Raw genomic sequence first — 25,356 nt, 5'->3', positions numbered from 1 at the left:
CCTTCTCCCAACAGTAGGGCCTGCTCCGCTCCTTCTCCCAACAGTAGGGCCTGCTCCGCTCCTTCTCCCAACAGTAGGGCCTGCTCCGCTCCTTCTCCCAACAGTAGGGCCTGCTCCGCTCCTTCTCCCAACAGTAGGGCCTGCCCGCTCCTCTCCCAACAGTAGGGCCTGCTCCGCTCCTTCTCCCAACAGTAGGGCCTGCTCCGCTCCTTCTCCCAACAGTAGGGCCTGCTCCCAACAGTAGGGCCTGCTCCGCTCCTTCTCCCAACAGTAGGGCCTGCTCCGCTCCTTCTCCCAACAGTAGGGCCTGCCCTGCTCCTCTCCCAACAGTAGGGCCTGCTCCACTCCTTCTCCCAACAGTAGGGCCTGCTCCACTCCTTCTCCCAACAGTCCTGCTCCACCCAACAGTAGGGCCTGCTCCACTCCTTCTCCCAACAGTAGGGCCTGCTCCACTCCTTCTCCCAACAGTAGGGCCTGCTCCACTCCTTCTCCCAACAGTAGGGCCTGCTCCACTCCTTCTCCCAACAGTAGGGCCTGCTCCGCTCCTTCCGACAGTTGAAACTGCAGTGCCCCGCTGATAATCCCCCTGACAATTGCCTCAAAACTTAACCTGAACAATACCGAAACTAATTTCACACATATAACAGATGAAATACATTAAGTAAAGTGTGATGGGGAGAATGGGTGAGTTGATGAGTGAGGGGAAGTGAAAGAAGCATAATTATGTCATCACCAATTGTGAATGAAGAACAGGGCGGGCAATTCTATTGTATTCATCCATTCTAATTATGGACCTAATCTTAAAATGGTATGTACCCTGTATCAGAGAGGTTTTGCTTTTTGACACCACACTCCCAAGAGCAAGTCCCGCAGGCTCTAGTTTTGTCTTATCTTGATTATTATCCAGACATGTGGTCCAGTGCTGCAGGAAAGACCTAGTTAAGCTACAGCTGGCCCAGAACAGAGCAGCATGTCTTGCTCTTCATTGTAATCAGAGGGTTGATATAAATACTATGCTGCCAGTCTCTTGGCTGAGAGTAGAGAGACTGACTGCATCACAAAAAAGAATGTGTTGAAAATCACAAATTGTTAACATTGTCAACTTACACACAGCTCTGACACACACACTTACCCCACCAGACATGCCACCAGGGGTCTTTTCACAGTCCCAAAATCCAGAACAAATTCAAGAAAGCGTACAGTATAATATAGAGCCATTATTGCATGGAACTCCGTTCCATCTCAAACAGATAAACCAACACCTCACGTCACAACACCTCCCCCTATTTGACCTAGAGAGTGTGTGTTGATATGTTGGCTACTTGTGCCTTCGTTTCAGTTGATGTAGGTCTGTTCTTGTCTATTAATATTATGTATTATGTCATGTTTCGTTTGGACCCCAGGAACAGAGGCTGCTGCTATCGCAACAGCTAATGGGGATCCTAATAAAATACCAAAAATACCAAAAGCAGACTATTCAGCGAGAGCGTGCGTAATTCTACATGCTGAACCGCTTTCAATCTCTGGGAAAAGATCCACATGGGGCAGCAGGCGTGAGGGTCAGAGAATGTGGTGTTTGAGGCCTGTGGAACCGGAGGTTGGCAAGGAGAGTAATGTCTCCATGGACTATTTCTTCACTCCACTGTCATTGGTCAACAAGTTGTTTACAAAGAAAACAAGTCTGGCCGGCACCATGAACAAAGTGAGGCGGGAGCTCCCTCCCTCTGCGCAAAATAAGGCACCTGCACAGCCGTGACAACTGTCCTGAAGAATGACAAGACAACGGGACACAATCAAGAGAAAACAGGATACTATTATGGACTACAACCAAACAAATGTTGTGTTTTAAGCATGTGAAAGTTACAAAAATGTTGTCATTTGCCTCCCGGGTGGCGCAGTGGTCTAAGGCAGTGCTAGCTGTGCCACCAGAGACTCCGGGTTCGAGCCCAGGCTCTGCCGCAGACGCACAATTGGCCCAGCATCGTCTGGGTTAGGGAGGGTTTGGCCGGCAGGGATATCCTTGTCTCATCGCGCACTAGCGACTCCTGTGGCGGGCCGAGCGCAGTGCATGATGACCAGGTCGCTAGGTGTACGGTGTTTCCTCCGGCACATTGGTGCGGTTGGCTTCCGGGTTGGATGCGCACTGTGTTAAGAAGCGTGTGCGGCTTAGTTGGGTTGTGTTTCGGAGGACGCATGGCTCTCGACCTTCGCCTCTCCCGAGTCCATACGGGAGTTGCAGCGATGAGACAAGACAGTAACTACTACTAATTGGATACCATGAAATTGGGGAGAAAAAGGGGGTAAAAAACAAAATAAGTATTTTGACCGTGCTTCTTGGTGGTTGGGGTAATAATATATATTTTTATTGCTGTTATAAAAATAAGCTGTTACCCTGATCCAAAGCATATGCTTTCTCTTTCATAGTTGTAACAAAGGTACTCCACAAATAAAATTGATTGACCACTTGAATTTCGGTGTTTTGTTTTTACATATAGCCTACAGTAACATAAACTAATGAAAATGCTATTGTGTTATTTGAAATCAAATACAACATATTGTAATGTTAGCCAAGGCCTTCATAAACACAACCACAGTATTATTTTTGCTATAGCATATATGAAATATATGAATTCCACTGTTAGAATGTTGCAGTCAGAATGACTGCTCATTAGCTTAAAGGGGGGTCCATGGACGCCCTGCAGACCTAGTGTTAAAAGCTTCCATCTGATAAGCACTCTGTTATGTCCTACATACCAATAACAGGACACATCTGGTATACTGGAGCATGACTGATTCTCCATATGTATACTACCCCACCTCTGTACCCTGTTCTTCTCTACTGGGAGTGCCATGGAGGGTGGGAGACTATGAAAAGAGGACAGAGGGTGGAAATGGAGGAGAAGAGGCAGGATGTCATTGACTTGTGGCGGTGCTATGTCCCTAGCCCACCCATCCCATCACCCACCTTATCCTGGGCTCTCTCTCTCTTCCCTTCTCCCCGGGCGGTGCTATGTCCCTAGCCCACCCATCCCATCACCCACCTTATCCTGGGCTCTCTCTCTCTTCCTTTCTCCCCTGGCGGTGCTATGTCCCTAGCCCACCCATCCCATCACCCACCTTATCCTGCGCTCTCTCTCGCTTCCCTTCTCCCCTGGCAGTGCTATGTCCCTAGCCAACCCATCCCATCCCATCACCCACCTTATCCTGGGCTCTCTCTCGCTTCCCTTCTCCCCTGGCAGTGCTATGTCCCAACCCCGACCCCCTCACCCACCTTCTCCTGGGCCAGTTGTCTCTCGACCTTGTGGCTCGTCTCCAGCTCCAGGCAGATGTGGTCCATCTCGGCTCTCAGCCTGCCCAGGGAGGCCTCCTGGTCCTGGGCCGCGCACTGCCTCTCCTCCTCCCTGAGCACCCCCAGCTCCAGCAGCTGCTGCTTCCTCTGGCTGTGGGCCTGCTGCAGCTCATCCCTCAGAGAGGACACCTGCTCCTCCAGGTCAGAGATGACCTGGGGTCAGGAAGATACACAGGTACACTCACGTCAGGAAAGAGGTAGCACACTAAGACACTACTGTTTGGAGACACTAATAAGTTATGTCCTGCCGTGGTATTGGCAGAACAACTGCAACACTAAGTGTCACACTGAGCTTGTTCGTCTCCTAGCGACTGTTAGTCAGATCCATGGTACAGAGTATTTAAAAAGTTACTTTTTAGTTCCCACAACCTTAACAATTCATGTGCAGCACACACACTCATGCACGCACATATACACACACACAAGTGGGTATGACACCCAATCTCAGGGTCAGTCAATGACACCCAATCTCAAGGTCAGTCAAAGACACCTGTCTCAGGGTCAGTCAATGACACCGGTCTCAAGGTCAGTCAATGACACCTGTCTCAGGGTCAGTCAATGACACCTGTCTCAGGGTCAGTCAATGACACCTGTCTCAGGGTCAGTCAATGACACCTGTCTCAGGGTCAGTCAATGACACCGGTCTCAGGGTCAGTCAATGACACCGGTCTCAGGGTCAGTCAATGACACCGGGGTCTCAGACACCTGTCTCAGGGTCAAATGACACCTCAGGGTCAGTCAATGACACCGGTCTCAGGGTCAATGACACCGGTCTCAGGGTCAGTCAATGACACCGGTCTCAGGGTCAGTCAATGACACCGGTCTCAGGGTCAGTCAATGACACCGGTCTCAGGGTCAGTCAATGACACCGGTCTCAGGGTCAGTCAATGACACCGGTCTCAGGGTCAGTCAATGACACCGGTCTCAAGGTCAGTCAATGACACCGGTCTCAGGGTCAGTCAATGACACCGGTCGCAGGGTCAGTCAATGACACCGGTCTCAGGGTCAGTCAATGACACCGGTCTCAGGGTCAGTCAATGACACCGGTCGCAGGGTCAGTCAATGACACCCGATCTCAAGGTCAGTCAATGACACCCAGCCTCAGGGTCAGTCAATGACACCGGTCTCAAGGTCAGTCAATGACACCTGTCTCAGGGTCAGTCAATGACACCGGTCGCAGGGTCAGTCAATGACACCGGTCAGTCAATGACACCGTCTCAAGGTCAGTCAATGACACCGGTCGCAGGGTCAGTCAATGACACCCGGGTCAGGGTCAATGACACCGGTCGCAGGGTCAGTCAATGACACCGGTCTCAGGGTCAGTCAATGACACCGGTCTCAGGGTCAATGACACCGGTCTCAGGGTCAGTCAATGACACCGGTCTCAGGATCAGTCAATGACACCGGTCAGGGTCAGTCAATGACACCGGTCTCAGGGTCAATCAATGACACCGGTCTCAGGGTCAGTCAATGACACCGGTCTCAGGGTCACACACCGGTCTCAGGGTCAGTCAATGACACCGGTCTCAGGGTCAGTCAATGACACCTGTCTCAGGGTCAGTCAATGACACCGGTCTCAACAATGACACCGGTCTCAGGGTCAGTCAATGACACCGGTCTCAGGGTCAGTCAATGACACCGGTCTCAGGGTCAGTCAATGACACCGTCTCAGGGTGAGTCAATGACACCGTCTCAGGGTCAGTCAATGACACCGGTCTCAGGGTCAGTCAATGACACCGGTCTCAGGGTCAGTCAATGACACCGGTCTCAGGGTCAGTCAATGACACCTGGTCTCAGGGTCAGTCAATGACACCGGTCTCAGGGTCAGTCAATGACACCGGTCGCAGGGTCAGTCAATGACACCGGTCTCAGGGTCAGTCAATGACACCGGTCTCAGGGTCAGTCAATGACACCGGTCTCAGGGTCAGTCAATGACACCCAGCCTCAGGGTCAGTCAATGACACCGGTCTCAGGGTCAGTCAATGACAACGGTCTCAGGATCAGTCAATGACACCGGTCTCAGGGTCAGTCAATGACACCGGTCTCAGGGTCAGTCAATGACACCGGTCTCAGGGTCAGTCAATGACACCGGTCAGGGTCAGTCAATGACACCGGTCTCAGGGACACCGTCTCAGGGTCAGTCAATGACACCGGTCTCAGGGTCAGTCAATGACACCGGTCTCAGGGTCAGTCAATGACACCGGTCTCAGGGTCAGTCAATGACACCGGTCTCAGGGTCAGTCAATGACACCGGTCTCAGGGTCAGTCAATGACACCGGTCTCAGGGTCAGTCAATGACACCGGTCTCAGGGTCAGTCAATGACACCGGTCTCAGGGTCAGTCAATGACACCGGTCTCCTCTGGCCTACTCTCTCAACATTAAAAGCTGGGATCAGAAGTAAAACAGTGAGGGAGTGTTCCAGGATGACGTGGAATGGAACAGCGAGGCCGGGGGAATCCCAGTTTGGGCTGGGAATACAGAGGAGAGGAGCAACAACAAGCACAGGGAATGCCAGAGTGTCTGCCCGCTCAGCCAGCTCGGCAGGAAGGGAAAACACACACCCGTCCCTCTGATCTGAGTCACACAGGCCAGGCAGGGCCTACATCAAAGAGGAGGCATTCCACTAAGCTCAGCGGTCTGATTTAATGACAGAAATTAGCCTAAATCAAAGGTCACTCAGTCAGGAGGAAAATGGGCACCGCTGCCATGTCTCATTTCAGGAAATACAGAGAAGAGACTAGTCAGAGAACTAGAGCAGGAGTGTGTGTGTGTGTGTGTGTGTAAATCAAGCCGGCCTCAGGGAAACGTTTAGGGCTGTAGTTGACAGGGACCTCCATTTGGAAGTCAATCTGTGGTTTGTGTGTGTGTTTAATGGGGATTGTGTGTTCTACCGAGTGTGCACGCCTGCAGATGTGTGTGTGTGTGTGTGTGTACAAGCCTGCGTGTGCATGCTTTCATGTGTGTGTGTGTGTGTGTACAAGCCTGTGTGTGCATGCTTTCATGTGTGTGTGCGTGCGTGTATGTCCGCCCGCAGATGTGTGTGCTGGCTTATGTAGGGGCTGCAGTGCAGAGATGGACTGACCCCTCTCCTGACCCCTCTTCCTTTGAACTGATCTACAGCTTTGACTTTGCCCCAGCACAGCTCTTTGATTCAGATTGCTGCCAGAGAGAGCAGCATTACAGCCACATTACATTACAGGAATGCTAATGACCAAGCCAACCGTATTTAAACAGACATTAACTATCAAGCAGTTAGGCAGCTTCTGGACTGGCATGGAATTATTGACCTGTAGTATGTATGTGAATAGAGCTAGAAATTATGGAGGAATGTGAGAGATTGAGATAGGGGGAGGCAAAGAGAGAGAGAGAGAGGGGGAGGCAAAGAGAGAGAGAGAGAGAGGGAGAGATTGAGAGAAGGGGGTGACAGAGAAAGAAAGAGAGAAGGGGGAAGCAGAGAGAGAGATAGAGATATATAGATATAGAGGAAGAGAGAGAGATAGAGACAGTGAGATAGATGTAGAGAGAGAAAGAAAGAAGGGGGAGGCAGAGAGAGAGAGATATAGATATAGAGGAAGAGAGATAGATACAGAGAGAGATATAGATATAGAGAGAGATAGATATAGAGAGAGATAGATATAGAGAGAGATATAGATATAGAGGAAGAGAAATAGATATAGAGAGAGATATAGAGGAAGAGAGAGAGATAGAGACAGTGAGATAGATGTAGAGAGATTGAGAGAAGGGGGAGGCAGAGAGAAGAGAGAGAGAGAGAGAGAGAGAGAGAGAGAGAGAGAGAGAGAGAGAGGGGGGGTGTATAGTGTGTCTATAGACAATGAGAGGGGAAATCTGAGGACTGTATGATGATGTTGCTTCGTCTATTTTTAGACTTCAATTATGCCCATTGATTCTCTAGGAATATAATGCATTGTGCGTAGTTTAAGAGCCGTACCCCATAAGAAACCAAAATATAAGCTTGTTTAACTCCAATGTATGTAAACAATGTAAATGTAAACAACACTTTATTTCCTCAAAACATGGTTAAAATGATACATTTGATATCATGGATGGTCAATCCTTGCATCCATAGCTCTGTCTATGTACATTTCTCCAGGTCATCACTTAGGATTTTAGTGCCACAGGAGCGTGGAGGAAACTTTGTTATTGTTTCAATTAAGGATTCTAGTTTTAAACTGTATGTAGCATCATGTGAATAGGAAAGGATAATACATGTATATCAAAAAAACACAGACACCCTCTACTGTCCCTTCCCCTCTCTCTCCACAGACACCCTCTACTGTCCCTTCCCCTCTCTCTCCACAGACACCCTCTACTGTCCCTTCCCCTCTCTCTCCACAGACACCCTCTACTGTCCCTTCCCCTCTCTCTCCACAGACACCCTCTACTGTCCCTTCCCCTTCCAGACACCCTCTCTCCCTTCCCCTCTCTCTCCACAGACACCCTCTACTGTCCCTTCCCCTCTCTCTCCACAGACACCCTCTACTGTCCCTTCCCCTCTCTCCCACAGACACCCTCTACTGTCCCTTCCCCTCTCTCTCCACAGACACCCTCTACTGTCCCTTCCCCTCTCTCTCCACAGACACCCTCTACTGTCCCTTCCCCTCTCTCTCCACAGACACCCTCTACTGTCCCTTCCCCTCTCTCTCCACAGACACCCTCTACTGTCCCTTCCCCTCTCTCTCCACAGACACCCTCTACTGTCCCTTCCCCTCTCTCTCCACAGACACCCTCTACTGTCCCTTCCCCTCTCTCTCCACAGACACCCTCTACTGTCCCTTCCCCTCTCTCTCCACAGACACCCTCTACTGTCCCTTCCCCTCTCTCTACTGTCCCTTCCCCTCTCTCCACAGACACCCTCTACTGTCCCTTCCCCTCTCTCTCCACAGACACCCTCTACTGTCCCTTCCCCACAGACACCCTCTCTCTCCACAGACACCCTCTACTGTCCCTTCCCCTCTCTCTCCACAGACACCCTCCCTTCTTCCCTCTCTCTCCACAGACACCCTCTACTGTCCCTTCCCCTCTCTCTCCACAGACACCCTCTACTGTCCCTTCCCCTCTCTCTCCACAGACACCCTCTACTGTCCCTTCCCCTCTCTCTCCACAGACACCCTCTACTGTCCCTTCCCCTCTCTCTCTCCACAGACACCCTCTACTGTCCCTTCCCCTCTCTCTCCACAGACACCCTCTACTGTCCCTTCCCCTCTCTCTCCACAGACACCCTCTACTGTCCCTTCCCCTCTCTCTCCACAGACACACTGTCCCTTCCCCTCTCTCTCCACAGACACCCTCTACTGTCCCTTCCCCTCTCTCTCCACAGACACCCTCTACTGTCCCTTCCCCTCTCTCTCCACAGACACCCTCTACTGTCCCTTCCCCTCTCTCTCCACAGACACCCTCTACTGTCCCTTCCCCTCTCTCTCCACAGACACCCTCTACTGTCCCTTCCCCTCTCTCTCCACAGACACCCTCTACTGTCCCTTCTCCCAGACACCCTCTCTCCCTTCCCCTCTCTCTCCACAGACACCCTCTACTGTCCCTTCTCCTCCACAGACACCCTCTACTCTCCCCTCTCCACAGACACCCTCTACTGTCCCTTCCCCTCTCTCTCCACAGACACCCTCTACTGTCCCTTCCCCTCTCTCTCCACAGACACCCTCTGTCCCTTCCCCTCTCTCTCCACAGACACCCTCTACTGTCCCTTCCCCTCTCCTCCACAGACACCCTCTACTGTCCCTTCTCTCCTCCCACAGACACCTCTACTGTCCCTTCCCCTCTCTCTCCACAGACACCCTCTACTGTCCCTTCCCCTCTCTCTCTCAGACACAGACACACCCTCTACTGTCCCTTCCCTCTCCACAGACACTCTCCCCCTCACAGACACCCTCTACTGTCCCTTCCCCTCTCTCTCCACAGACACCCTCTACTGTCCCTTCCCCTCTCTCTCCACAGACACCCTCTACTGTCCCTTCCCCTCTCTCTCCACAGACACCCTCTACTGTCCCTTCCACAGACACCCTCTACTGTCCCTTCCCCTCTCTCTCCACAGACACCCTCTACTGTCCCTTCCCCTCTCTCTCCACAGACACCCTCTACTGTCCCTTCCCCTCTCTCTCCACAGACACCCTCTACTGTCCCTTCCCCTCTCTCTCCACAGACACCCTCTACTGTCCCTTCCCCTCTCTCCACAGACACCCTCTACTGTCCCTTCCCCTCTCTCTCCACAGACACCCTCCACAGACACCCTCTACTGTCCCTTCCCCTCTCTCTCCACAGACACCCTGTCCCTTCCCCTCTCTCTCCACAGACACCCTCTACTGTCCCTTCCCCTCTCTCTCCACAGACACCCTCTACTGTCCCTTCCCCTCTCTCTCCACAGACACCCTCTACTGTCCCTTCCCCTCTCTCTCCACAGACACCCTCTACTGTCCCTTCCCCTCTCTCTCTCCACAGACACCCTCTACTGTCCCTTCCCCTCTCTCTCCACAGACACCCTCTACTGTCCCTTCCCCTCTCTCTCTCCACAGACACCCTCTACTGTCCCTTCCCCTCTCTCCACAGACACCTACTGTCCCTTCCCCTCTCTCTCCACTCTACTGTCCCTTCCCCTCTCTCCACAGACACATTCTACTGTCCCTTCCCCTCTCTCTCCACAGACACCCTCTACTGTCCCTTCCCCTCTCTCTCTACAGACACCCTGTACTGTCCCTTCCCCTCTCTCTCCACAGACACATTCTACTGTCCCTTCCCCTCTCTCTCCACAGACACCCTGTACTGTCCCTTCCCCTCTCTCTCCACAGACACCCTCTACTGTCCCTTCCCCTCTCTCTCCACAGACACCCTCTACTGTCCCTACACCCCTCTCTCTCCACAGACACCCTGTACTGTCCCTTCCCCTCTCTCTCTCCACAGACACATTCTACTGTCCCTTCCCCTCTCTCTCTCCACAGACACCCGGGCATCCCAGGACATTGAGGTTCTCTCTCGTTATGGCTTCAGTCACATGGCAATTAGAGCAGAAAGCGTCTGAAGTCTTTTTTTTGGTGGAAAATCTCACAGAGACATCAAAGGCTGCATCACCACAACACCCAGATGCCATGGCTGTGTCACACACCCTCACACACAGAGACAGACAACACAGAAAAATAGGAGGATACGCACAAACTCACACACGAACACACACATACAGAGAGAGAGAGACAGCCATAAACAGTGCCAGGCATGATGGTCCACATGACTTCAAGGGCAGGCAGCTATTAGAACAGGTCCCTGAACAGCCTTTAATGTAGAATTCCCTCTTCAACTCGTCTGGCTGATCCCTCTTCCCTACAACTTTAATATGTTTGGGAAATAACATATGGGCTAACAACATATAGGCTAACAACATGTAGGCTAACAACATGTAGGCTAACAACATGTAGGCTAACAACATGTAGGATAACAACATGTAGGATAACAACATAAAGGCTAACAACATAAAGGCTAACAACATAAAGGCTAACAACATAAAGGCTAATAACATAAAGGCTAACAACATAAAGGCTAATAACATATAGGCTAACAACATATAGGCTAACAACATATAGGCTAACAACATATAGGCTAACAACATATAGGCTAACAACATATAGGCTAACAACATAAAGGCTAACAACATGTAGGCTAACAACATATAGGCTAACAAAATGTAGGATAACAACATAAAGGCTAACAACATAAAGGCTAATAACATATAGGCTAACAACAACAACATGTAGGCTAACAACATATAGGCTAACAACTTAAAGGCTAACAACATAAAGGCTAACAACATATAGGCTAACAACATAAGGCTAACAACATAAAGGCTAACAACATAAAGGCTAATATCATATAGGCTAACAACATAAAGGCTAATAACATATAGGCTACTGAAACAAAAGTTGGAAATAAAAGGACTGCCTAGTATTGTTGCAGCAGGTGCATAATAGCATTCTGAACTGAAGGGTGTCAATTTAGTCCAACAGTCCTACTCTTCATGACAGCTTCCTCTCACCATGCTGACATAGAATGTGTGATTAAATACATGTTGAATAGTATGAATGTTAAGTCGTTTGTTGTATGAGGTTATACTAAATCACCTGAAGCGGCAAGAATAGATTTGAGGTGAGGAAATGGAAAAAAATTGAAATTAAATAGATAAAATCCAATATTCAAATATATGAATGGATAGGGGATAGAGAGAACAAAAGACAGAGAGACAGAAAGAGCCAATCTGGAGTGGAGACCACATCTGTCTGAGCTTGGACTGAACATCAATAGGGAGAAAGGGGGAGGGAGACAGGGAAAATAAGGGACAGCTGCAGTTGGAAACAAGCTCATTTGTGGCATGTGACAAGTGGACGAGATTTAAAAACAATAGCTACCCCTACTCCAAATTCCCACCCACTCTCAGAAAATAATTTCTAATTGCAAAGCTTCTAAGAAATCAAAATGTGGAGCTGAATGTAATCTGCAATCTAATGACTTAGGTACTACAACACACAACGAACGTCAGCCATTGATCTCTCTGTGTCCGCATGAGACATGTGAAAGTGAAACTTCAAGCAGTCCTACCTCAATCACAAAAAGATGTGATCTAATCAACATGCAAACATCACAAACATAACTCTAACCAACCCACTGATGTGTCAACTCAACAACAGACAGAGCCCAATGGCTATAGGACGTCTGGGAGGAAGGGAAGCAAGGGCTGGCCTGACAAAACCATCTATAGGGAACTGATCAATCATTCAATTACAAGGCAGAGAGAGAGACAGACCCCCCCAAGACACAGCGTTCTTGTCCAGCTGCCTGTTGTGCCGTCTTCTCTCTCATCAGACACCCTTCCTCAGCTCAGACTCACCCTGTCATCAGGCCCTTCATTTCTCCCTGTCTTGTTAATCACTTACTGGGAGAAAAAGTCATTTGAAAGTTTTGCCAGGGTGATTATTTAGTCCATCACAGTGTTAAGGAGAGACCCCTCTGAGGATCTGACTCTCTTCCATGCTGTTTGAAGTCCAGATGTTTCTCAGAAAAGACGTTGTCAGGACGCGAGAGGAGGGGGGAAACGGAATTAGCCATAAAAATGAGTTGAGTGAAGTCGCTGTAAGAACGAGCCAATAGAATGATCACGTTTCTGTTGTTCAGGACAACAAGGCTTAAATTCATTTGGAATGTTGGTGTAGTTTCTGAAGTGGAATTCTTTGGACGGACTAATAAGGAAACAGACTCCAATGTCCTCAAAGCATGAGAAACAACAGCACTAACTAAGTGAAATACATATTACCCCTAAACAACAACAGTTAATCCATTTAAATATCCAGCTGCTTGAGGAGAGGACAGATCCACTGTGCCGTGGCAGAGAGTCAGAACACTGACAAAACTATTCATTAGGTTTAAAAACAAGAGAAAACATGAGTATTGCACCAGAATATGGACTGTGTTTGGGGACAGAGAGGACTGCGTGTCTCTTGAGAGTGTGTTTGATGAGGGAGTGTGTCTGTGTGTGTTTCCCTCTCTCTGTAACTCTCTCTCGGTCTCTCTAATGGGGCTCTCTTCCACCCTCCTGTGCCGCTGATCGGCTAACAGAGCAGCACAGAGCTGCAGGCGAACACATTTACTGAGAGCTTCTGTCCAGGCTGCAGGCGAACACATTTACTGAGAGCTGCTGTCCAGGCTGCAGGCGAACACATTTACTGAGAGCTGCTGTCCAGGCTGCAGGCGAACACATTTACTGAGAGCTGCTGTCCAGGCTGCAGGCGAACACATTTACTGAGAGCTGCTGTCCAGGCTGCAGATTAACACATTTACTGAGAGCTGCTGTCCAGGCTGCAGGCGAACACATATACTGAGAGCTGCTGTCCAGGCTGCAGGCGAACACATTTACTGAGAGCTGCTGTCCAGGCTGCAGGCGAACACATTTACTGAGAGCTGCTGTCCAGGCTGCAGGCGAACACATTTACTGAGAGCTGCTGTCCAGGCTGCAGAGCCAGGCTGCAGGCGAACACATTTACTGAGAGCTGCTGTCCAGGCTGCAGATTAACACATTTACTGAGAGCTGCTGTCCAGGCTGCAGGCGAACACATTTACTGAGAGCTGCTATCCAGGCTGCAGGCTAACACATTTACTGAGAGCTGCTGTCCAGGCTGCAGGCGAACACATTTACTGAGAGCTGCTGTCCAGGCTGCAGGCGAACACATTTACTGAGAGCTGCTGTCCAGGCTGCAGGCGAACACATTTACTGAGAGCTGCTATCCAGGCTGCAGGCGAACACATTTACTGAGAGCTGCTGTCCAGGCTGCAGGCGAACACATTTACTGAGAGCTGCTGTCCAGGCTGCAGGCGAACACATTTACTGAGAGCTTCTGTCCAGGCTGCAGGCGAACACATTTACAGAGAGCTGCTGTCCAGGCTGCAGATTAACACATTTACTGAGAGCTGCTGTCCAGGCTGCAGGCGAACACATTTACTGAGAGCTGCTGTCCAGGCTGCAGGCGAACACATTTACTGAGAGCTGCTGTCCAGGCTGCAGATTAACACATTTACTGAGAGCTGCTGTCCAGGCTGCAGGCGAACACATTTACTGAGAGCTGCTGTCCAGGCTGCAGGCGAACACATTTACTGAGAGCTGCTGTCCAGGCTGCAGGCGAACACATTTACTGAGAGCTGCTGTCCTGGCTGCACGGACTGGCAACTGATGCTGCTTTTAAAGCTCATCCTTTCATCTTCAAAGATAATGGTTGAAATGGAGGACTATGAACGTGGCAAAAGCCCAGTTGAAGGTTTTGGATGATAAAAGCATCACAATGATGACCCCAAGGCTGAGGAGGAGGATTTGGGATTAATCCCTCTGTGTGTTGGACGCCAACTCCAAACTCCCAACCCAGCATCACACCAATCTTCAAATAATTATTTCCTCATGAGTTGATGATACAGCAAACACCACTGCAGCCACAAAAGGTCACTGCACAAAGCTCATTTAAACAGGTCACTGCACAAAGCTCATTTAAACACACTGCAAAATTTAAACAGTAAACAAAGCTCATTTAAACGGCACTGTCACTGCACAAAGCTCATTTAAACAGTACTGTCACTGCACAAAGCTCATTTAAACAGTACTGTCACTGCACAAAAACAGCTAATTTTAAACAGTACTACTGTTTAAACACTGCACAAAGCTCATTTAAACAGTACTGTCACTGCACAAAGTCACTGCATTTAAACAGTACTGTCACTGCACAAAGCTGTCACTGCACAAAGCTCATTTAAACAGTACTGTCACTGCACAAAGCTCATTTAAACAGTACTGTCACTGCACAAAGCTCATTTAAACAGTACTGTCACTGCACAAAGCTCATTTAAACAGTACTGTCACTGCACAAAGCTCATTTAAACAGCACTGTCACTGCACAAAACAGTACTGTCACTCATTTAAACAGCACTGTCACTGCACAAAGCTCATTTAAACAGTCACTGTTTAAACAGTACTGTCACTGCACAAAGCTCATTTAAACAGTACGGTCACTGCACAAAAAGCTCATTTAAACAGCACTGTCATTTAAACAGTACTGTCACTGCACAAAGCTCATTTAAACTGTACTGGTCACTGCACAAAGCTCATTTAAACAGTACTGTCACTGCACAAAGCTCATTTAAACAGTACTGGTCACTGCACACAAAGCTCATTTAAACTGTCACTGCACAAAGCTGTCACTGCACAAAGCTCATTTAAACAGTACTGTCACTGCACAAAGCTCATTTAAACAGTACGGTCACTGCACAAAGCTCATTTAAACAGTACTGTCACTGCACAAAGCTCATTTAAACAGTACTGTCACTGCACAAAGCTCATTTAAACAGTACTGTCACTGCACAAAGCTCATTTAAACAGTACTGTCACTGCACAAAGCTCATTTAAACAGTACTGTCACTGCACAAAGCTCATTTAAACAGCTCATTTAAACAGTACTGTCACTGCTCATTTAAACAAAGCTCTCATTTAAACAGTACTGTCACTGTCATTTAAATGGCACTGTCACACAAAAGCTCATTTAAACAGTACTGTCACTGCACAAAGCTCATTTAAACAGTACTGTCACTGCACAAAGCTCATTTAAACAGTACTGTCACTGCACAAAGCACTGCTACACTCATTTAAACAGTACTGTCACTGCACAAAGCTTTTAAACAGTACTGTCACTGCACAAAGCTCATTTAAACAGTACTGTCACTGCACAAAGCTCATTTAAACAGTCACTGCACAAAGCTCATTTAAACAGTCACTGCACAAAAGCTCATTTAAACAGTCACTGCACAAAGCTCATTTAAACAGTACTGTCACTGCACAAAGCTCATTTAAACAGTACTGTCACTGCACAAAGCTCATTTAAACAGTACTGTCACTGCACAAAGCTCATTTAAACAGTACTGTCACTGCACAAAGCTCATTTAAACAGTACGGTCACTGCACAAAGCTCATTTAAACAGTACTGTCACTGCACAAAGCTCATTTAAACAGTACGGTCACTGCACAAAGCTCATTTCAAGTTGCAGGACAATTCAAGTTGATTTATTTTAAAAAAAGAAAACGTTTTTTATATAACCTTTATTTAACTAGTGAAGTCAGTTAAGAACAAATTGTTATTTACAATGACGGCCTGCAATAGCAAATATATTTCAAATGAGTAGGCAACAGTCACCAATAAGCCATCCTCAACAGTTCCATCCTGTAGGTGTATAGGCCAACATTGCTGTTCTGCAGAATGAATGAGTTGTGTGTTCCACCTGGCCACCACATGCAGCAGCATCTTTTGAACATCACATAACCTCCATATTAAGTGAGTGGAAGCCTTTTCTGTCCACATAGTTGAATTCCTTTTGGGATGGTGCTTTTATGGCGATGTGGGTGCTGTCCATTGATCCATTCGTATTTGGGAACCCATTGGTGGCAAAGAAACCTCTCGACTTCAACCGGTTGTGCGATGGTGTATGGAAGTTGCATGCAACTGTTCATTTTGCTGATGATTTCATCCAAAACATTGGCTCATCGAGGTTTTGAGATGCCGATCGGCAAACTCACTCTGAGGAAACTACTGGGTACATAACTTAAAAGCATGTCTGACATGTATTGAGGGGCAGAATCGTGGATTGATTTAAAAACCAATAGAAGAATCTTAAAATGAATTGTAAAACTCCCAGACAGCTAGTGCAGAGACAATAAAACCGGTGAATCGTCTGCGTAGCAGTGAAAATCAATGCTGTGCGTTCTGATAACGCTGCCAAGGGGTAACATATATAAACTGAAGGACAGAGAGCTGTTTGGCATCTGTGTTGGCGCTAAAATCCTTTACCACTTTAAGGCGGTCTCTGTGCTGTGGTGGGCACAAAAAACACATTCTATTTTTTTTTTTAAAAACACAGTTGGCACCCCAAAAATATTTTGCTGTTTGAAAACGAATTTATCCTGAATGTTGTTTCAGAATAGAAGGTTGGAGATTTGGCGAAAATTGCTAGGAGCCGCAGAATCTACATGACTTCTTCAGAAGCGGTTTCCACACAGCAGTTTTTGGCACAGTGGAAATAGTATCTGTGAACAGGAAGTGATTAACAATAGTTTGCACTTCTTCAGATATGCAATTAAAACCAGTTTTGAAGAAGGTGGTGGGGATAGGATCCAGAAGGCAGGTAGAAGGCTTAAATTGTGATATCACTAAAAACGATGCAGACCAAACTCTTTGGTCCTTTAAAAACCTGCTGTATGTAAAATAGTGTTCTATAGATTGGAAAATACTAAATGTGACTCGATGACAACATAATGCATGTCCATAGTGCCTTTACGTGGTAGGCTAGGGCACAAAACGTATCATCAGGTCTTACTTGACTGATTTTATCTCCGCAAACGTATCACATTTAGATGTTGGGGGAAAATTCACATAGATTTGAGGGGGTAGGATTTATCAGGTCATCAATGGTGGAGAAGAGCACTCTGGATTAATTCTGATTCATTGTGATCAAGTTAGAAAAATGAGTCCGTCTGGCATTTCTAATTGCCTTGTTATATATTTCAAGTTGCTCTCTCAGAATATCATAATGGACGTACAACTTTTACTTTCTCCACTTCTGCAATGTTTCTTTGGGGCGGCAGCGTAGCCTTGTGGTTAGAGCGTTGGACTAGTAACCGGAAGGTTGCAAGTTCAAACCCCCGAGCTGACAAGGTACAAATCTGTCGTTCTGCCCCTGAACAGGCAGTTAACCCACTGTTCCTAGGCCGTCATTGAAAATAAGAATTTGTTCTTAACTGACTTGCCTAGTTAAATAAAGGTTAAAAAAAATAAAAAAATGTTTCTTTAATTGATCTCTTTAATTGAGCTCTCCTTGTCCAGACTCTAGGCCTTTATTTAGCAGGGTAACACAGACAGTTGGTCAGGGAAGGGGCGCCAGCAGAGTATCCTGGATAACAACAAGTGGTGATGAGGCCAGGACAGAGAACTCTTGTGCTCCACCACCTCCTGCTGCATCTCCTTCTCCTCTTCCTCATGCATCTCCTCCTCCTCCTCCATGTTGACCACGACTCATTTGTTGTCCTTCCCAACTGGTTGGGTGGGGTGGAGGCCAGCCTATTTATTAGACTCATCCTACCATGTGAAGTGGATGAGTCGGGATTACTCATCCTCACGACGTGTGGCTGACATCCGCTCCCTCTGCCAGCTTTCCATAGTCAGGAAGAGAGAGAGTAAGTGAGCAACACAATCCTTCCAGAGATTCCAGGAAGAGAAGGAAGAGCGGGAAAGCAGGGCCTGGATCCAATCACCTCGCCAGGAGTTGATTCCCAAATCCTGGCAGTCACATCGGGACAGATTCCATTGTCTGTCTTCCTCACACACAAGATAGTGTGGGTGAGTCGCTTGATGGAATGTTGAATACTACTTAAGCCTCACAATAGTGAAAAGTACTAAGTAGTAGGAATTAAGTAGTGCATTTAATCTATGCTTGCCAGTTTCAGAAAGCGTTCATATATTCTGGATGCTTCAACAAAATACTCTTTCAACATTCCTCTTTCAAAACTCTCAAGACTTTTCAGAATCTGTGGAGGTTGAATCCCCCATTTATTTCCATCTGTATGACAGAGTTTCAAAGGGGTAAACGTCTATGGTAATGCAAACCTACTTCATAATATGGGACCTAAAGTGATGTAAAAAAAATAATCTTTCTAATTGGCTCATTCATCCCCCCCATTAACTGTAACTATTCCCCAGGTCCTTACCGTAGATGAGAATGTGCTCTCAGTCAACTTACCTGGTCAAATAAGGGTTAAATAAATAAATACAAATAACATACGTACATTCTGGAGCCCAACTGCTGCTCTCCAAGAACCTGAACCACAGAGAGAACTTTGGTTTTATTTATTTTCATTGGGGGAGGGGAGATTTTGAGGTGCGTTGTGGCTCGTTGTGGCTCCACATAATCGTATGGTCGAGCGATGGCCATGGCAGAGACAGACAGACTAACCAGAATAGTAGAGTGGATGCCAACAGATACCTCAAATCATAGTTGAGAGAGTGTGTTCAGGGTAGCTGTGTATGAGGAGGGAGATGTTTTCCTCCACTGAAAGGAGCAGGCCATATGGAAACGGTCACCTCTGCCATATAGAACAGTGCGTACTGTACACATAACCCTGTCTTACTGTCAAATGTATGGAGTGGATGAACATCAAATAACAATGTTTCTAAAACATTACACTGTTTGACCTTGAAATGCTACAGTTTATATAGTTCTAATCATATTTCTATGAATTAATTTTTGACCAATAATATCAAATAGTAAAGACAATATATTTATTTTATTCCCCATTTAAGTCTAAATGCTTTTAAATCTAGGCCTATACTAATTCATACTAGACCTACTTCTTAAAAAGAATAATAATCTTAACGATTAATAATAATCTTAACGGTGAAATTCCATTTGGTTCTGTTGTTCGTACACAGTTGTGTAACCTGGGAACCATCTGTGTCCGCCGTTTGCTGCAAAAACATTTGAGAGTCGCCGTTTGTCCAAATGTCCAAAAATACTGAATGTGCACGGCTGGACCCCTAGTCTCCAGCCAGGAGCCAATAAACAAGCCCTCGCCATGCTGACATTCTACATTTCATCTGGAGGCTTGAGGAGTCAAATACATCCCCGGACGGGGGCTGCTCTGTCAAATGGCTTCCCACAGCGTCTCCATGCTAGCCAGGCAGGAGAAGCGGCGAGGAGAGGGGAGATGGAGGGAAGAGAGTGGAGCAGGGCTGCAGGGAGAGAAAACCTGCTGGAATCACAAGTGTTAAATAGGCTTGGGGATTGGGGACTCCATCAAAATAGCGCCAAATGTCATATAGCCATTGTAGCGGTAGTGTGTTGTTGTAATGGGAAAGTAACTGGTGCTTATGGGAGGGAGATGGCTACCTGCGGTGAGGGGAGAATGCCATGTACAGCCTGTTCCTCCGTAGGGGGATTACAGGGCACTCGCCGTATGTGGCTGATACATGGCTGATACCGACCCCGGTGAACCAGGGAAAGAAAGGAGAGAAATGCAACCCAGGGTTTGGGGAATAAAAGGCCAGAGGTACTGCACAGCGACCAAGAGCCTTCCTTTCCTTTATCTGGCAACCTGTGGTTTCCAGGCGTTTCAAGTCTTTTCACTTCTAGCACGGAACCCTGCCGCGAAACCAGGAAAGAAATACAGAACCGCATTAGAAGTTAGCACTGTGTGATAATATTAATTTATTTCGGTTTAATCGGCATTTAACTTTTCCATTAATTTGCAGTCCTTCCTACAACAACGGTCCTTCCTATTTTATTTCGCAAATAAAATAATTTAGGATTTAAATAAGAATTCGAGATTCTTTCCTTTCCGCTCACACACACCTGCACCCCTACAAAACAAATTCTGCTCAGAAATCGCACCTAGCAGCAGGTGAGAAAGTAGTACTCGCAGCGTTTTTGAAAGCCCAGCACCACAGAACGTTAATGGCTAAACAAAATGGTGACCAGGAGAGAACCTGCGGGAGAGCGGTGCGGACCAGAGGAGAGTAGTGAGACCTCCTACCTGGGCGTCGTGTTGCCTCCACTCCTGGGTCTGGTGCTGGTGCTGGTGCAGGGCGGCCCGCGCCTCCCTCTCCATGGTGCCCACCTCCTGCTGGCGCTGCTGGACCAGATTGTCCCTCTCCGTGCTGTAATGCTGCTGTAGACGCATCCTCTCCTGCTCCTGCCCTGCACGCTGCTCGCACATCTGATTGGACAACAGGAGGTGAGAGGAAGAAGACTACAATCAGCCCCAGCCCTGTCGTCATGACGATTTGTCCATCAATCCACCCATACATCCCTTCCATCCCTCCCCATACTCCAATGCGCCCCGCCGTTGCACAAAGGACAGGACCAAAAAAAAGAGAAAGTTTGTCTCTTGCCTCACGACTCGATGACTCCACGACATAATGCAATTCTTTACATCATTATTACCTCACACTGTTTCCATCCCACTATCGCTCGCTCTCTCTCTCCAAATGGGACTCCTGTCGCCCCTCTCCTATCAGCATATAAATGAGCAGTTAGCCTGGGCTGTCTATGCAGAGAGGCTGTGAGGGGTTAGCCATCTGGCTACTAGAGGAGCTACCCTCGCCCCATGCTATGAGTCTCACAGCGCGGGGAAATGGGCTTAGTAAGGGCGATGCCTATCATCATTATACTACGCCCCACTCAGAGGACGTGAGGAGAAGGAAGACAGGAACAAACTTCGGAGGGGAGAAATCTACAAAAAGCGGAGAGGAGATGGAACATGTTACTTCAACCTGTCATCGTATTCATTCAGAGTCCGACAGACTGCTGCAGAAGAATCAAATCAGTGTTTGCTTTCAGATTTGGTTGCCTATCGCCGCCATATGATCGTAGCTGTACAGGTCTATGCTGACAACGAGAGAGTATTTAGAGGACGAAATAACAAAAAGCTTCCCACAAGCAGACCAACAGAAATGCTGCCCCAACCAACACACTGAGACAGTGAGTCATCGTCTGATGGAATTAACAGAAAACCTAAAAGAAAAAAGAGACGGGGAAAAATACAAAAGAAATGTCCAAAAGAAAGAACCCCTTTACAAACATACCATGCTGTCAGTCAGTTGAGCTAGGCTATCCCAGTGTCCACAGACAGCTCCACTCTGCAGCGTTAGCTCTGCTAGCCTAGCGGATCTGAGACAAGTCACCTGCTGTGAGGTAAAGCCTGGTGGTGGAGTGCTGAGAACGCTAAAGCCCAAGCACCGCCAGTGTCTGCTTTTTTCCCAGGCTCCGCTCTCTCTGCTCTCACACCCCCAAGGCGGGGTACCCATGACCCTGTCCCATCCCCACGGTGTGCTCCCCTGCCGGGGCTGTGAAAGGCCAGCAGGGGCCATGGGCTGGGGCCCAGCTCTGAAGCTAATCCTCCACACATTGTGCTCCCCCGGCACCCTACCTGGGCCAGATAGGACAGACAGATAGGACAGACAGATAGGACAGACAGATAGGACAGACAGACAGACAGACAGACAGACAGACAGACAGACAGACAGAGACTAGGCAGAGAGCCCTAGTCCCAGCCCACAGGTTTAGCCCACAGGTTTAGCCCCAAGCTCCAGACACTGCTTACGCTTAGACTAATGCTATTCTGGTGATGAATGGGTATATCGACAGGAGGCTGGATTCCTCACTCAGTGAAGGCCACAAAAGACACTTCTATTAGCCACGCAGGATTTCAGGGTTTCCTCACTACTTGCGTTTAGGTAGATTTGAAAACTGTAAAGGGAGGGATAACTGAATACAATGTTTTACCTGGAGTTTCTCTGTGTTTCTTCTATTGCTGTCGCACATCTACATTTGTAAGGAATTAGTTAGTATGTATACATTCTACCAAAACACACACACATACACTACTAAACACACACTAATAAACACACATACTCACACACTTGGGACATAAACAGTAGTTTTCAGAAAGACATCCCACAGCTCATTTCTAGAGCAAAATCCTCTTAGACAGTTGACCACAAACACAAACAAAGCATTGTGTGAGACCGGCCTGGCCATCTTCCGTGTTATTGTCATTGGAGATGTTCGGCTTTGCTGCTCCCACAGAGTTAATGCATGACATCTGCTCTGTAATTCAATTCCATTCACTATAATATAATTCATTCAGTAATATAATAGAGACCCAATCATATCCAGCAACTGGATTTCACAGTCATGCAGAATCACGCCACAGATCATAATTCATATCTCCACAGCATGTCAGAGTCTGATGGGCTGACTGATAGGTGGCTAATTCCTACGCAAAACTACAACAACAGCGTGACACCTGACGACAGGAGAGACAAGTGGGGAAGCATTGGCTTACTGTTTCGTGTGACCGTCCTGATTTCATTTCAGGGTTTTGGTTTTGAGAGAGAGAGAGGGGGTTTGGAGGTGGACAGGAAGGCCGAGCTAGATCTGTTTTCAAACAAGTAACATTACGAAAGGAGGCAGAGGATGAGGAGAGAGAGAGAAAGAGAGAGGGAGAGAGGGATTGTGGAGACACCCAAACATCCTAGTTACGTCACAGACTTGCTGAAGAAAGGGCTTCTGGGTCCAGAGGCTCTTAAAGGGGCCGGTGTGGCCACGACACAGCAGGAGAGGGCCTGGGAGAACAACTACACAGTGTGTGTCCTGTCTCTGAGTGAGTCTAGAGAGACGGTGTAACAGAACAGTGTGTGTCCTGTCACTGAGTGAGTCTAGAGAAAGACGGTGTTACAGAACCGTGTGTGTCCTGTCACTGAGTGAGTCTAGAGAGACGGTGTTACAGCACAGTGTGTGTCCTGTCACTGAGTGAGTCTAGAGAGAGACGGTGTTACAGAACAGCCTGCGTCCTGTCACTGAGTGAGTCTAGAGAGACGGTGTTACAGAACAGTGTGTGTCCTGTCACTGAGTGAGTCTAGAGAGACGGTGTTACAGCACAGTGTGTGTCCTGTCACTGAGTGAGTCTAGAGAAAGACGGTGTTACAGAACCGTGTGTGTCCTGTCACTGAGTGAGTCTAGAGAGACGGTGTTACAGAACAGCCTGCGTCCTGTCACTGAGTGAGTCTAGAGAGACGGTGTTACAGAACAGTGTGTGTCCTGTCACTGAGTGAGTCTAGAGAGACGGTGTTACAGCACAGTGTGTGTCCTGTCACTGAGTGAGTCTAGAGAAAGACGGTGTTACAGAACAGTGTGTGTCCTGTCACTGAGTGAGTCTAGAGAGACGGTGTTACAGCACAGTGTGTGTCCTGTCACTGAGTGAGTCTAGAGAGACGGTGTTACAGCACAGCCTGTGTCCTGTCACTGAGTGAGTCAAGAGAGACGGTGTTACAGAACAGCCTGTGTCCTGTCACTGAGTGAGTCAAGAGAGACGGTGTTACAGAACAGCATGCGTCCTGTCACTGAGTGAGTCAAGAGAGACCGTGTTACAGAACAGCCTGTGTCCTGTCACTGAGTGAGTCTAGAGAGACGGTGTTACAGCACAGCCTGTGTCCTGTCACTGAGTGAGTCAAGAGAGACGGTGTTACAGAACAGTGTGTGTCCTGTCACTGAGTGAGTCTAGAGAGACGGTGTTACAGCACAGCCTGTGTCCTGTCACTGAGTGAGTCAAGAGAGACGGTGTTACAGAACAGCCTGCGTCCTGTCACTGAGTGAGTCAAGAGAGACGGTGTTACAGAACAGCCTGCGTCCTGTCACTGTGTTACGGTTTTCTTGCGGTGAAGGAGAGTCGGACCAAAATGCAGCGTGGTATTCTTGATACATGTTTAATGACGATGAAAAAACGAACAATACAAAAACAACAAACGTAACGTGAAAACCTATACAGCCTATCTGGTGCAAACAAACACAGAGACAGGAACAATCACCCACGAAAATTCAAAGAATATGGCTGCCTAAATATGGTTCCCAATCAGAGACAACGATAAACACCTGCCTCTGATTGAGAACCACTCCAGACAGCCATAGACTATGCTAGAAATCCCCACTAAGCCACAATCCCAATACCTAACAAAACCCCAAGACAAAATACACCACAATAAACCCATGTCATACCCTGGCCTCACCAAAATAATAAAGAAAACACAAAATACTAAGACCAGGGCGTGACAGAACCCCCCCCCCCCAAGGTGCGGACTCCCGGCCGCACACCTAAACCCATAGGGGAGGGTCCGGGTGGGCGTCTGTCCACGGTGGCGGCTCCGGCGCAGGACGTGGACCCCACTCCAACAAAGTCTTAGTCCATTTCCCTCGCGTCCTTAGATAGGCGACCCTCGCCACCGACCTTGGCCTAGTAGCCCTCACCAAGGACCCCACTGGACTGAAGGGCAGCTCGGGACTGAGGGGTAGCTCGGGACTGAGGGGTAGCTCGGGACTGAGGGGTAGCACAGTACTGAGAGGAAGCTCAGCACTGAGGGGAGGCTCAGCACTGAGAGGAAGCTCAGGCAGGTAGTTGGCTCTGGCAGATCCTGGCTGGCTGGTGGTTCTGGCAGATCCAGGCTGACTGGCGGTTCCGGCAGATCCTGGCTGACTGGCGGATCCTGGCTGACTGGCGGATCCTGGCTGACTGGCGGGTCTGGCAGATCCTGGCAGCTCTGGCTGTTCCATGCTGACTGGCGGCTCTGGCTGCTCCATGCTGACTGGTGGCTCTGGCTGCTCCCTGCAGACTGGCAGCTCTGGCTGCTCCATGCAGACTGGCAGCTCTGGCTGCTCCATGCAGACTGGCAGCTCTGGCTGCGCTGAACAGGCAGGAGACTCCAGCAGCGCTGGAGAGGAGGAAGGCTCTGGCAGCGCTAAACAGGAAAGAGACTCCGGCAGCGCTGGAGAGGAGGAAGGCTCTGGCAGAGCTAAACAGGCGGGAGACTCCGGCAGCGCTGGAGAGGAGGAAGGCTCTGATAGCGCTAAACAGGCGGGAGAC

At 48.3% G+C, this 25,356-nt stretch overlaps 1 protein-coding gene across 1 annotated transcript in view; it reads right to left on the bottom strand.

The window, feature by feature from the left end:
- The window catches only part of cep112 (centrosomal protein 112), a 154,931-nt gene that overhangs the window by 78,450 nt on the left and 51,125 nt on the right, over positions 1-25,356 (bottom strand). Inside the window, exons 13-14 of the mRNA XM_065010955.1 lie at positions 20,473-20,655; positions 3,272-3,502 (exon numbers count right to left, since the gene is read on the bottom strand). Coding sequence (XP_064867027.1) covers positions 3,272-3,502; positions 20,473-20,655 — 414 coding nt within the window. The remainder of the gene's footprint in view (positions 1-3,271; positions 3,503-20,472; positions 20,656-25,356) is intronic.

The sequence above is a fragment of the Oncorhynchus nerka genome, linkage group LG26, assembly GCF_034236695.1.
Source record: "Oncorhynchus nerka isolate Pitt River linkage group LG26, Oner_Uvic_2.0, whole genome shotgun sequence".
NCBI classification, from domain to species: Eukaryota; Metazoa; Chordata; class Actinopteri; order Salmoniformes; family Salmonidae; genus Oncorhynchus; species Oncorhynchus nerka.
This window is presented reverse-complemented; position numbering and strand designations above follow the sequence as displayed.